Here is a 13,301-nt window from a genome sequence, read left to right on the forward strand (position 1 = left end):
TTCATTCTCTTGTTCAATCGTTGTCTGTTTGTCTGCCCATGAAAATGGGAACTTTGTCTTGCTCACTGCTCAGCACTAACTACAGTGCCTGGCCCACAGTATATACTTAATATTCACTGGGCAGATGGATGGATGGATGGATGGATGGATGGATGGATGGATTGGTCTCCTTGCCCAAGGTCACCTAGCTTGAGGAGCAGATCCAGATGCCAGCCCAACCCTCACAGACATCAGGTCCTTGTCCTGAAGCCAGAAGCATCACGTGCTACTCCTTTGCCCAGATCCAGGTGTCGGGTGTGAGACCTCAGGGCACAGAGGGGCTGTTGGCCACAGGGAGGTCTAGGTCTGAGGGTGAGATTTCCCTCTAGTCCTAGAGACAGGACCTGGATCTTGCTTCCCTTTATATACCTCACTTGGCCCCAGAGTGTCCAGATCCATATACTACAACAGGTAAGTTGCCCATGAACATGCACGTCAACCCCAGGATCACAGATGTGCCCTTTCTGGGCACCACTGAGTGCTCCTGGCCCCCTTCCAGCCACCTGTCAAGTTCTAACCTCTTCCACAGTCCCTTCTCCATCAACCACCAGCAGAAGGAAGCCCAGACCCCAAGCTGACAATGCTTCCGAGTCTAGGGATTACACTGTAGGCGGCCACAAAGGGCCTTAAGCCGCCAACGGAGGTTAGTCTGAAAGAAATATGCCTCAATTATAGTCCAGGGTCTCCCTTAGTTGGCAGCAAGGACACCGGATATATCACTCCACCTCACGGGGGAGCCTCAGTTTACCCTTGTGAGTAATGGGGATCATTGGAATTAACGTCTTGCCCATCTGGTGAAGATTCTAGGGCATTCACTTTTTACACCATTACTACCAGCCAGTGAATCTGAGAAGCTGTCTTGATCCACCATTGAGATCAGAAGCCCTGGAGACTAATGGAATTGTTAGAATCCCGGTTCTGTTGTTGACTGTGAAACTGTGGGCAAGTTACTTAACCTCTCTGGGCCTTGGCTTTCTCTTCCTGCCCCGCAGATGCCCTACGAAGGGGAAGACAATTTCCTGCCACAGTGGAGAATCCTGGGCAAAGCCGGTGAACTGGAGGTTACTGCCAGCCCCTCTTGGGGTCACACCTGTTGCGAGCCTACCCACACACCCCACCGCCCTCTGGCCTTGTGTGCACACGAGTAACACTGGCCACCCCAAGACAGCCTGGAGACTGAGGGTTTTCCTTGACAGGGGCACAGACACTGGTCTAGCCATGATCCCCCAGTCTGAGCAGGCCCATGGACACTAGTAAGCCACACAACAGAAGCCCCCAGACCCAGGACCACACTGCACAGCAACGGTTACACACATACACACAGATGCACCATCCGGGAGGGGCCCAGAGCCACGGCACCCCCCAGCTCCAGCCAGGCAGCAGCTGGCCAGTGTTCTGGCAGTGGGGACACAAGGCCCAGACAGCCCCACATGCTGGCCCACACACTCAAAGCAGAGCAGTGGCCGGGCAGACAGAAGCAGAGAGCGCCCACGCTGCAGGTGGACGGGAAGTCAGATTCACCCATAGAGTCTGCATAATAGACACGGAAAATCTTTACCGGCCTACCCATCTTGCCCCTCTTGCCAGGAACGCCAGGCAGGCCCTGTAGGGGAGAGACAGGGAAGAGATCAGAGCAGAATTCCACAGGGGACAACCAGCGTTGCCCCAAATTGGCCCCAGAGCCACCCACGAGAGGAAGTCGCGGACGACCTCGTGCACAAGGCCGCACACGGCAGGTGCCAGTTACGTGCAGGTCAGAGGGATGGTCCTTACGCTCTACGGGGTTAGGGGCTGCATGGGCCCGGGCTGGGGAGATGCCTAGGAGAACACCCAGCGTTCCTGGTATTCAGCAGGTGCTCCCACTGCCCTCCCGAGGTCTTGGTGGTTGGTGAGGTTACAAGTGGGATCCCAAATACGGGCTGAGGCTGGGAGGGACAGGGAGGAAGGTGCCGAGGCCTGCGGGCCATGGGGTCTCTGCCGTTGCACCACGAGTACACGTAACTGTAGACGACGGGTAACCATAGGAGTATGGCCGTGTCCAAGAACACTTTATAAAAGCAGACGGCTGGCAGGATCTGGCCCACATGCCCCAGTTTGCAGACACTTGGTCTGAAATATAAAGTGGGCCCATTTCTTGTTTGCTGAAAGCCCTTCAGAAGCTCTCCAGGCTCTCAGAATCGAGTCTCCTTCCTGACCTCGGCCCTGACCGCCCATACAACTTTGCCCAGGTGCTCCATCCAACCTGTCTCCTACCACTCCGGCCTCGCGCTCAGAGCTTCGACTGTGTGAACTGTTAAACTTGCCAAGTTATCATACCTCCCCGGACTTTGCACACACCATCCCTTTATGTATGGAAGGTGTCTGCCCTGACTTGACCCCCTGGCAGACTCCTATTCAACTCAAGGGCACCTCCTCCAGGAGGGACTCCAGGACTTCTCCCGGAAGAGGGAGCGGGTAGGTGGGTGGGAGGTAAACAGAGAAGGCATACTCACTCTCTCTCCATCAGACCCCGGCAGGCCGAAGAGCCCTGGGAGTCCAATGTAGCCCTAGGAAAGAGCAGGTAGGGGGTCAGAGGGACCGAGCGGTGGGGTGTGGCTGGCCCGACCCGTCCCCGCAGCCCCTCACTGCCCTCCCACGCCCAGGCTCCTCTTCCTCGCTGGTGGCAGCGGCGGCTCCCGTGGCTCCTCGATGACACAGGCCTTGAGGCAAGTGTATATGCCCATGGACTGCATGGTGCTGGCTTCCACGATGTAGTCCAAAGGCACATACCCTCACGCCAGGGAAGGGCGCGGGCGCTCGCGGCGGGGAGGCCCGCCCCGCACCAGGGCTCCCGGACCTGCAGAAAGGAAGCTCTTGGCTGGGTTAGAGGCTAGAGCGGTAGCAGGTTCCACCCGCTCTGAGGGACCCTGCCGTCTGCCCGTGGCTCCTGCGATGCCTCCTCCCAGGCCTCAAAGGCCCTGGACACGGGGCTCACACCCAGCCGTGGCTGCCTGAACGCCAGCAGTCCCAGCGGCTGCCACTCCGGCACGCCGATGTCCCGCCCAGCACACATATGCCGCGGCATTCAACCCACCCAAGGACACCGCACACGGGCTGTCTGCTCCCCCAGTGGACGGACAAGGAAGCCACACAAGTAGTCAGTGGAGCCGGGAGCCCACTGCCCTGGCATGCACCTGATTTTCTACCTTCCGGCCTCTATTCCAGGCGCCCTCCACCTGCCCTGCCCACCCCAGGGACGGCAGAGCAATCCCTTCCAAGCCCAGCTCCAATGCTCTCTCTCCTCCGGCAAGCAACCCCTGCTGCCCCACACCAGAAACCATCTCTTCCCTCCACCCACACACCGCATTTGCTCCTCCGTCAATAGGATTTACCACTTTCTCCGATGTATCTTCATTATCTGTGTCCATGTTTCATGTCCTCATTAGCTTGGGAACTTCTCAAGGGCAGGGGACCCAGCCCAGAGCTCCTATCATTATCTGCACTCTCTAGATGTTTGTGGGATGATTTAATGATAACGCTAACAAAAGCTAACATTTGCTGAGCACAAACTACGTGCCAGGCCCAGTTCTCGGGGCTTTGCATGCAATGAAGCATCTACCGTGTCCTCACTACGCCCGCTCCCCGGAAGCAGGAATTAGCAGTCAGCCCCCTGTAAAGGTGTGAACCGTTAGACCCAGAAGTGAAATGACTCACCCAGGGTCACACGGCTGGACTATGATAGAACCGGTATTTGAATTCGAGTCAACTGACTCCTCCTGGGCAGGCCTCCTAATCCCTCGGCTACACTGCCTCCCACAAATGAGCAGCCCACACAGGCTCACAGCCATCCCTTCTTCCCAAATAGGTCAGGAGGTCACTGAGCCTCCTTCCTGGCATTCTGGTAAATATCCATCACTGTAATGAGGGACACTTATTGATCCTGCCGACCAGGGCCTATATCCCAGGTTTACAGACAAGAAAATGAGCTCAGAGAGGTCTAGCAACTTGCCCAGCACCCCACAGCTGCTGAGGGCCACAGCAGGTCTCAAAGCCAGCCGCCCGGATTCCAAAGCCTGCGTTCTATTTTATAAATATGGGGCCAGTGGTGGCAGGGTTGGGAGGGCGGCTTGAGTGGCCCCGGCTGATCCAGGCTGCTCAGCACCCTGTGACCCAGAGAGCGGGGTGCTGGGGCCAGATCAGCTCTCTCCCACATGTGGTCTCAAGATGCCATCAGCATGGCCAACAGCAAGCAGCCCCAGATGTCATCAGCATGCCCCTGGGGCCACGGTGCATGGGAACAGCTGGATGAAGGAAAGGAGGCCCAGCATCCCAGGACAGGAGCCTCCGCAGCCCCCGCTCTCACCAGCACCATCAACATCGTCACCGATATCATCACACAACGAGGACCTTGCCCACCTCCCAGATGCTCTAACAGCCACATGTCAGCCCCACGGATTAAGGCCCAGACTGTGGCCATAAATAGCTTTGGCTCAGGAGTGGAGGCCACATCACACCTGACCCGGCCTGACCGAGGGTTATGTGACCCATCTGCTGAGCATTCTTTGAGAGGCAGCAAGTCTAGCCCTCAGGACACCGGGTCCCCATCCCAGCCCCGCTGTAGGCATGCAGAGTAAACCGGGGCGCCACGTCCCGACCATGAACCCAGTTTCCTTGTATGTAGACAATGGGATTCCACCATATCATCTCTTCATCTTTCAAACTCCATTTGCCCTCATTCAGTGCACCCAGAACCTTCTCTCCATGGCCCACAGCCCACTTGGGGGCCCCCACCCGCTGCCCCTCTTCAGTAGTACTTGCTTCCAAATTCCTGGTATCTCCATAACTATGCTCGAGGTAGGAACGGATGTCGCTCCCCTTGTAAAGATGGGCAAAGTGAGGCTGCTGGCTACTCAGGGTTTGCTCCAGGAGAGGGAGAGCAGATGTTCCATTAGCCTCCGGGCCTGAGCAGCATCACCCATCAGCCACCCCTGCTCTCTAAAAGAGGGTGGTCTCCCCAGACCTCAGTCGGGAGGGGAGCGGGAGAGAGGCCTCTGAGGATTCTAATGGTGATGAAGTAGCCCTAACTTAGGTCACCTAGCGCTTGGGATGTGCTGGGGGGCATGGCCAGCCCGGGCCTGGTTGTGGCAGCCGGGCCCTGGCCGAGCACCCAGCAGAACCTTTGCTGCCCAGTCTGCCTGGCACGAGAGCCAAGCGGTTTACCTGGCTCAAGGATCCCCCATCATCTGCCTGCCCTGCCGCCCTCTGCTCTCCAGAGAGCACTCAGGTGCGAGGGCAGAGCCCCAGCCCCCCCTGGCAGACACTGTGTAGAGACCCCACAGCCCTGACCTCCCATCAGGACTGCTAGGGGGGCGGGTACTGACCTCCCAGGGCCCCACCTCAGTGGCACTTGCCAAAGCCCACTTACCCGGCTGCCTTTGGGGCCAGGGTCTCCTACCGGTCCGGGTAACCCCTGTAACATAAAACACAGAGGGGCAAGGACATATGGAAACGTCCTACCTGCTGCCAACAACCCAGGGCAAATCCTGTCTCCTCTGGGCCTCAGCTGCCCCCTCTGTAGAAGGAGAATGGGCTTAGACCTGCGGTCTTCACCCTGAGGCCCCCACCTCTTCATCAGAGTCCCAGGGAGTGGCCTGAGGTGGGGGGGAGGGGGACTGAATGGGAGGAGCCTCGAGCCCCACCCCCACAGCACCAGAGGCCTTTCTTCTGTTCTCTTTGAGCAACCTGTGCCCCACTGCCTTCAAAGAGAGGGTTCCTTGGTCCAGCCCCCTGAACAGCCCTTTCTTCAGTGCCCACCCGGCGGGCGCAGCTCCTCAGCCCCCAGCCTGCCACCTCCCTCTGCCTGTGGGGGGGCACCCGTGGCCATCTCCACACCACCATGGCCACCGAGCTTCCAGAAGCCATATACTGCACCTGCCTGCCAGGGTAACCTTTGGCCCCTGGGCTGCCCTCAGGTCCTGGCTGCCCCTGTAAAGGAACGAAGAGAAACATAAGGAAAGGAGAGGACCTTGCCCAGCTCTGAGTCTGGGGGGCTGTGGGAGACTGAGGCTTACAATGGACAAAGAGAAGGGCAGGAATGTGAGATGAATCAGGAGGAAGGGGAAGCCACCAGCCTGCTGCACAACCCGCACCCCCCCCCCCAGCCCACCCCTCTGTGAAACCGGTCAGACCAGCTCAGAAGGACAAAACCCCCTGTGCTAGCAGCCCAGGACTGAGAAAGCTCTGAGGAGCCCTGGCTGGCTCTCCCACGCTGGCAGGGGCTGCTGTTTGACTTGGGCCAGCACAGCCCAAATTCCTGCAAACCCCGTGGCGACATGTATAATATCCCCTAACATCGCCCGGAACAGGCCAGCTATTCATGGCTCTAACTGGAGTCGAGTGGCTCATGCCAACGCCAGGCCAGCGTGGACTCCAGCCCCTTCAGGCAGCTGTGGCTGGGGGAGAGGTGGGGTAGGGTTGGGGCCCCAGCAGGATGGGAGGCAGAGCTGCCTGGCTCTGGGGCTCACTCATGGAACGGGGCCGGGGGAGGAGGCCAGGGGCAGGCAGGGGCTGGAGCGGGTGGAGAGCAAACAGGGCAGAGCTGAGGCCGCGGCCCTCACCTGTTCTCCAGGGTGCCCCGCCGGTCCAGGATAGCCCTTGTGTCCCTGTGGGGGGAAGAAACGACATCAGCCCAGGGAAGGCACCCCTGGGCCTGTGGACCGGATGGCAGAGGCCCAGCCTCCCTGCCTGCCTTTTCAGCACTGCCTGCTCTGTGGACGTCAGGCAGGGGTGCAGTGTGTGTTCAGCGACCAGCGAATGGACATATGTCCATCAAGGTTGGTAGGTTGCTGCGGTTTCCTCTGCCACCAATGGCTCTCAGACCAGAAGCCATCAGTAGAGTTGTTCGCCCTTTTGGCGGGCTTTGGGAGCGGAACTGGGATACAGCACGTGTAGTGGAGTGATGCTGTATCCCAACCATCCTTTCCAAATCTGCACAGGGGTGAGCCCGTCCAAAGCCAGGGTGGAGTGATTTCTCAAGGGATGGGTGGGCCAATTAGGACCTTCAGGTCTGAGATATGCTCAACCACCATGTAATGCTGGGATCTGGGTCAAGACCTGCCCCTCCTCACAAGCCCCCTATCAGAAAAGATCTCACACATACCGACCAAATACATTAACCAAAATACATTAACCCGCTGGTCCCAGCTCTCATTCCGGGGAGGAAGAGGCCACCCAAATGCCTGAAGGACTCCGGCAACGAGCGAGTACTAACCCTGACCCTCTGTCCCCGTGGTCCACGGCCAGGTGTCTAGATCAAGAATCAAACAAGTGTGTGCTTTCACGTGGCCCTAGGGATGTACCACTCGAGCCATGTCCTAAGACTTAGGGGCTCTCTGAAGGGAAACCCCAGACTTCAAGCTTCCATCGCCTTACAGCAGCTGTAAAATAAGACGAGGCAGGGGTTTCCATTTCAGAGAGGGCAGCCACACAGATCTCCATTAGGCCCCCTCACACAGAGAGCCCAGGGCTTGGTGCAGACACTAGCCCTCATCTGCTGTGCAACCCTGGTGGGTTTCTAGCCTTCTCTGGACCTTAGCCAAGGGTGTTAGCTCTGGTGTTTGAGAACTCCAACGTTCTACGGCTCCCCCAGAGGGTGATAAACGAGATGAAGCCTGTGGACCCCCTCTGTGCACTCCTGTTCACCCAAGACTACACCTCCATGACCTCCTCTGGCCCTTATGACAGCAAGACGAGGTGCGTGGCAGGGGGAGGGAGGGATTCCCATCTTCATTTTACAGAGGAGAAAACTAAGCCCCAAGAACTTGCTCTGAGTCCCACTGCTAAGAAGCAGAGGGTTCACACTCACCGCGGGCTCCTTCTGACACCCGAGGCCACCTCGGGCATGTACAGTTCATGCATTTACACACACACACACACACCCACAGCACCACCCGCAAGCCCCCAGGAAGCAGGACTCTTAATTACAAACAGCAGAGTTGGTTTGATCCAAGACGTTTGGGGAGTTTACAAGCATTCCTCCTGCACCTACTCATACCTCAGGACTGCTCAGCGATATGATTACATCTCATTTGGGGCCCATGAGGTTGATGCAACATGGGAGAGTTTTCTACCCTGGGCACATGGTCTTTCCCCCATTGAGCAAACAGAAGCATAGGCTGCAGCCGGTGGCTCACGTGCAGAGTGGCTAAGATCTCTCGTTTTGGGTTGATCTGGAACCATCTTGCCTCGCTACTGGATGGCCCTACAAGCTGGAGCCACTGAGGTCACCTCTCTGAGCCTTGCTTTCCTCTTTTGGAAATGGAAATACAAGGGTTGGCCTATGGATCACATGACACGTGTGGAAAGGACCCAGCACCGTGTCTGGGGTTGAATTCAAGGGCCCTGTAAAGACCAGCTGCTGTTACCATCATGACCTTCCTATTTCATTCATTTATTCAACGAACACTGAACTTCCATGCACTGGTGCCACTGTAGGCATGGGGTGAGTGAGAAGACAACATCCTTTGCCTTAATGGAGTTTATGGTCTAATTAAGGTGATATAAAAACAAATAAATATAAAAGATAATGTCTGCAGGAGGGGCAAATAAGGAGTTGTTGTGTCCGTGGGCGGAGAGTTTCAGTTTTGCAAGATGGAAAGGTCTGGAGTTGGGTTCCACCGTGATGTGAATGTACTTAGAATTACTGAACTGCACCATTAAACATGGTTAAGGTGGTAAATTTTATGTGGTATGGTTTTTACCATGATTAAAAATAAAAATTTTAAAAATGGTGCACCCATGCTCGTGACGAGCACTATGAAGAGAAATGAGCAGAGTCAGACGACAGAGAGAGGCTGTGTCGGGGACAGAGTGGGACAGCAGGTGGGCAGCAGGGCAGGCTGCTCGAAGAGATAAATGAGCTGAGCTAGCTCTGGGCGGAAAGGTGTTCCAAGCAGAGGGAACAGCAGGTGCTAAAGACCTGAGGCAAGAATGCTCTCCGGTGGGTTTGAGGGAGAACAAGATCTATGTGACTGGAGCAGAACAGGTGAGGGGTGAGGCTGGAAGGTGGTGGTTAAGAAGAGGCCAGAAGCCAGAGCGCAGAAGGCATTAGGATGGCAGGAACTCACAGGGGGATTTGGAGCAGGGACGTGTCATAATATGACACATGTAGTCGCCTTTATTAGCCTCTCTCCACTTGGAACTTGCACATGAGGAAGAGCAAGCAAAGCCCTGCTCACGAAGAGCAGAATCGAGTCTTGAGCTCAGGCTGTGTGATTCCACTCAGGCAACTGCCTTCTCTGAGCCTCACTCTGCCATTCTCAGCCAGCCTCGGGTTGCTGCAAAGAGCCAATGCAATCACGGGGCAAAGATCCCAAGAGAACCATGAAAGGGAACCAGGGAGTCCCTGAGCATCACCAGCTCTTTTGGCTTCCCCTGCAGCCAGAAAGAAATCGCCAGAAAGCAACACTTCGGCAGAGAAGGACCACCAGTGAAATCTCAGAAGATTTCAAGTAAACCCTTTACTCAGGACACAGAAAAAAGGAAATGAATGATCTTCAGGGACGTGGGCAGTGACCTGCCCTTTGCCTGGCCTGGTACTAAAGCCTTAAATAAATACATCCATTCATCAACTCCTTACAATCACCCCCTAGCAAGTAAGAATTACAAGGCACACTTGCCAGATGAATAAACAGACTCAGAGAGGTAAAGAGACTTTCCTGAGGCTACACAGCTTCCCAGGGGCAATGCCAGGCTGCGACTCCAATCTCTATATCCTAACCACCCAATCATGGGATAAGACATACTTACCGAGGCCCAAGGCCCACCTAGAAGAGCCACAGGGCCACACAAGGAAAGACCCCCTTATAGACCCTCGTCCCTGGGATAAAGCATATGGATCATTGCAGCATTACTAGGACAGAAGACGGTCATGGAACCCTAGAATATCTGAGGTGAAAGGGACCTAAGCCATCAATTTGACCACCTTTGTCATTGGACAGGCCTGAGAAACTTCCCAGGGGGAAGGGACTTGGCCAAGGTTACTTAGCAAGTTATGGCCAAGCCCAGACTGTTCCCTAGACTCGAGACCCACTGGGCTGTGCTTTGTCCAAAAGGCCACAATTCCTAGGTCTGTCCCAATCATCGCACCCTAAAGGGCCTTGAACCAATGTCATGAACACCCATTTCTCCTGTCTGGCTGAGAGCAGCAGAGACTGAGCACAGCCAAGGCATGGGGTGAGGGTGGGGGAGGTTCCTATGCTCCCTGGAAGTACCTTGACACTATTTACCAAGCTGGGGCCAGCCAAATAGCTTCAAATGACAGGGCCCCAGGACCTGGAAGAATCTAAGCCATTATCTTCTCCTGGGCCCCAGCAATTACGGGGTGGGCAGTAACCGCAAGGTGGACCCACAGGCAGTGATTTCCCCGTGTGCGATAGGTGCGTGGCTGGTACTACGGGAGAGTAGATGCTTCGGGGGAGCTCCAGGGACCACGGAATCTGTAAGGGGCCTCTGGCTGCCCAGCAGGCGGGTCTCCACAGGACCCGTGTTTATAATAGAACTCGGTCTATATTTTGGTTGGGGAGCCAGATTAATCATTGCTTACAATGCACAAGGAGAAACCAGACATCACCTCACTGTTGCTGCAGACAGTCTCCCCGTCGGCCGGGATGCTATTTGGGCTTTGGGCAGGGAGGGTGGAGGCGGGGGGTCCTGCTTTTGCCTGGGGGTCCTGGGGAGCAACGCGTGCCTAGACCTCAGCCATTCCTCCGGGCTCCACCTCAGTGTGTGCAAGGTCCCAGCTTCTCCTGCAGTAAAATGGAACTCACCATACTTGCTTAGCACTCTGGCAAACTCCTCACAAAACTTCTCTATCGCCTCAGCAGACACAGCCCCATTTAACAGAAAGGATCAGCGAGGAAGAAACACGCCAGGAGGCAGAGCAACTCATTACGCGGTACTGGCCAAGTCCTTGCTCCTCTCTGAACCTCAGTTTCCCCAGCTGGCCTCTTAAAGCATTGCGTTAGGGTGCCTAGGTGGCTCAGGCGGTTTAGCATCTGACTTCGGCTCAGGTCATGATCTCACGGTTTGTGGGTTCAAGCCCCGCGTCGGGCTCTGTGCTGACAGCTCGGAGCCCGGAGCCTGCTTCGGATTCCGTCTCCTTCTCTCTCTGCCCCTCCCCCACTCGCACTCTGTCCCTCAAAAATAAATACACATTAAAAAAAAAATCATAAAGCATTGTGTTGGCTCAGAAGTTGTAAGATTCAAAAATGTGTGGTTTGTCCAAAAGCACAGTCCCTCATGACACAGCCAGGCATCTGACAGCAAAGTCTGCTCAGGGGGTACCTGAGACAGGTCGGGCAGGAAGACACAATTTCTGTATGGCTTACGCATTCATCCACTGGTTCATTCATTCAGCTAAGGTTTGCTGAGCCCCAAGGATGACCCTGTGTTATGCACTAAGAATATACTGGTGAACAAAACAACCTCACTCCCTACCTTCTAGAAGGTAACAGATATTAAGTGGAATGAGGGAGAAGCACCACGTGCTAGGACAGTGTAGACGGCCAACTGAAAGGAGTGGCATTGTAAACGGGCTTGAAGGAGGCACTGGATTGGACAGCAGAACAGGAGTAGAGCAGTGGGCAGGGGCCCCAGAAGCCCAGGGCAGCCCAGCAGCAGGGGAGCCTGGAGAAGGTTCTTGGCAGGGGCTCTGCATGGAAGTGGCCAAGTCAGGGGGCATCAGGAAGGCCCGTGGGCAGGGTGACGGCTGCAAGAGGGAGCCGGGAGGAAGTTTCAACTGAGTATCAATTTTGCCATGAGTCACGTCTACGTAGGGCCGTGTGTTAAGAAAGATCCCGAGGCCTGCAGATGCGTGTGTCCGGCACTGTGCTAAGCCCCACACAAGGAAACAAGGGTGAACAGGTCCTCTGTGCACTTGCTCCAGCTGACAATGTGCCAAGGACACTAGTGAGTCTCCTGCCGGAGTCCCAAAGGGGCTGAGAAGATGGGCTGGATGGTCAGGGGGCGGAGGCGTGATTTCTGCCTGGGGGTGCTGGGGAGGCGCTCTTGGAGAAGACGGTGGTTGAGAACAGGGTCGAGGGACAGAGGCGTGAAGACGAGTGTGGAAGAGAGAGCGTGCCAAGGGCAGGGAGGCAGGGAGGTCCAGGGCACGTCGGATCGGGAGAAGGGCTTCTACACCGCAGAGTTGCTCTTGGCCTCAGCTCCGCGGCCACTGTGGGCTGTGAGTCTCTGCCGTGGAGGCTGTGAGGCTGTCCTGTGCATCGTAGGATACTCAACAGCCTCCTTGGCTTCTACCCGTGAGAAGCTAGTAGCCTCCCCCTCCCAGCTCTGATGACCAAAACTGTCTCCAGACATGGCTACCTGTTCTCCGGGGTGGGGGGGGCCACATCACCCCAGCTGGGAAGCGCTGCTCTAAGGGAAGAAAGCAGGAGGGTCAGACAAGGGATGGCACAGGACTCCACCCACCCAAGGTGCAAATGGGGGTCTGGTAGCCTTCTTGACTAGCGGAGGGGGGTTACCTGGTAACCAGGCTAGATGATGGATGGGACCAGAGGGGCGAGACCCTCAGTGTTTTTCCTTCGTGGTCATCACGATCATTTGTTCATTCAACAAATTGGTGTGTGGTGCCTACTGAGCACTGGCCCCATGCCAGATGTGACATCTCGTTTCATCCAGCCTCTCTTCCTGAATCCCGACCACTCCCTGACGCAGCTGAGGCCCAGATACGTGAGGCCACTTGCCCAAGCTCGCACAGCAGGAGAGGGGACAGAGCTGGGTTCCGTCCGGGTCTCTCTGGTCTGGTCTGCGGGCCTGCCCAGCCTGTGGGAATTGGCCCAGCAAAGGCCTTCAGCAAGCTGGACGGCAGGCAAATGACCCTTCTCAGGTGGGGAGGTTCTTTATCACTTGATGGTCCCACTCTTATTTGAGAAGCTATTTCAATCAGTGTTGTGCAGACAGAAAGAGCTTGAAGGTCAGAGACCTGGGTTCAAATCCCAGCTCTGCGGCTTAGCGACCCTAGAAGGTATTTCCATTAAACCAGTGGCCCTCGGTCTCAGCTGCAGCTAGGAATATTGTACCTGGGTCGCATTCACACCAAATGAACCAGAATCCGTGCGGTGGGGTCCATAGCCCCCCCACTGGTTCTAAGGCACAATGGGGCTGAGAAGCACCGTTATAGACTTCATTCTCCATGAGGCCCTCGATGAGTTCATTCCCAGGGTCAGTATGGGGCCTGGTGCCTAGGTCTATATTTGCTAACCGAT

General features: G+C 56.1%; 1 protein-coding gene across 9 annotated transcripts in view; it reads right to left on the reverse strand.

The window, feature by feature from the left end:
- COL27A1 (collagen type XXVII alpha 1 chain) overlaps nt 1–13,301 on the reverse strand; it is a 140,129-nt gene that overhangs the window by 88,158 nt on the left and 38,670 nt on the right. For all 9 annotated transcript variants that reach the window (XM_053204727.1, XM_053204730.1, XM_053204731.1 and 6 more), the window contains 5 exons: nt 6,636–6,680; nt 5,950–6,003; nt 5,444–5,488; nt 2,532–2,585; nt 1,598–1,642 (listed from right to left, as the gene is read on the reverse strand). In XM_053204727.1, the coding sequence (XP_053060702.1) occupies nt 1,598–1,642; nt 2,532–2,585; nt 5,444–5,488; nt 5,950–6,003; nt 6,636–6,680 (243 nt within the window). The remainder of the gene's footprint in view (nt 1–1,597; nt 1,643–2,531; nt 2,586–5,443; nt 5,489–5,949; nt 6,004–6,635; nt 6,681–13,301) is intronic.

Source organism: Acinonyx jubatus, chromosome D4 (genome assembly GCF_027475565.1).
Source record: "Acinonyx jubatus isolate Ajub_Pintada_27869175 chromosome D4, VMU_Ajub_asm_v1.0, whole genome shotgun sequence".
Taxonomy (NCBI): Eukaryota; Metazoa; Chordata; class Mammalia; order Carnivora; family Felidae; genus Acinonyx; species Acinonyx jubatus.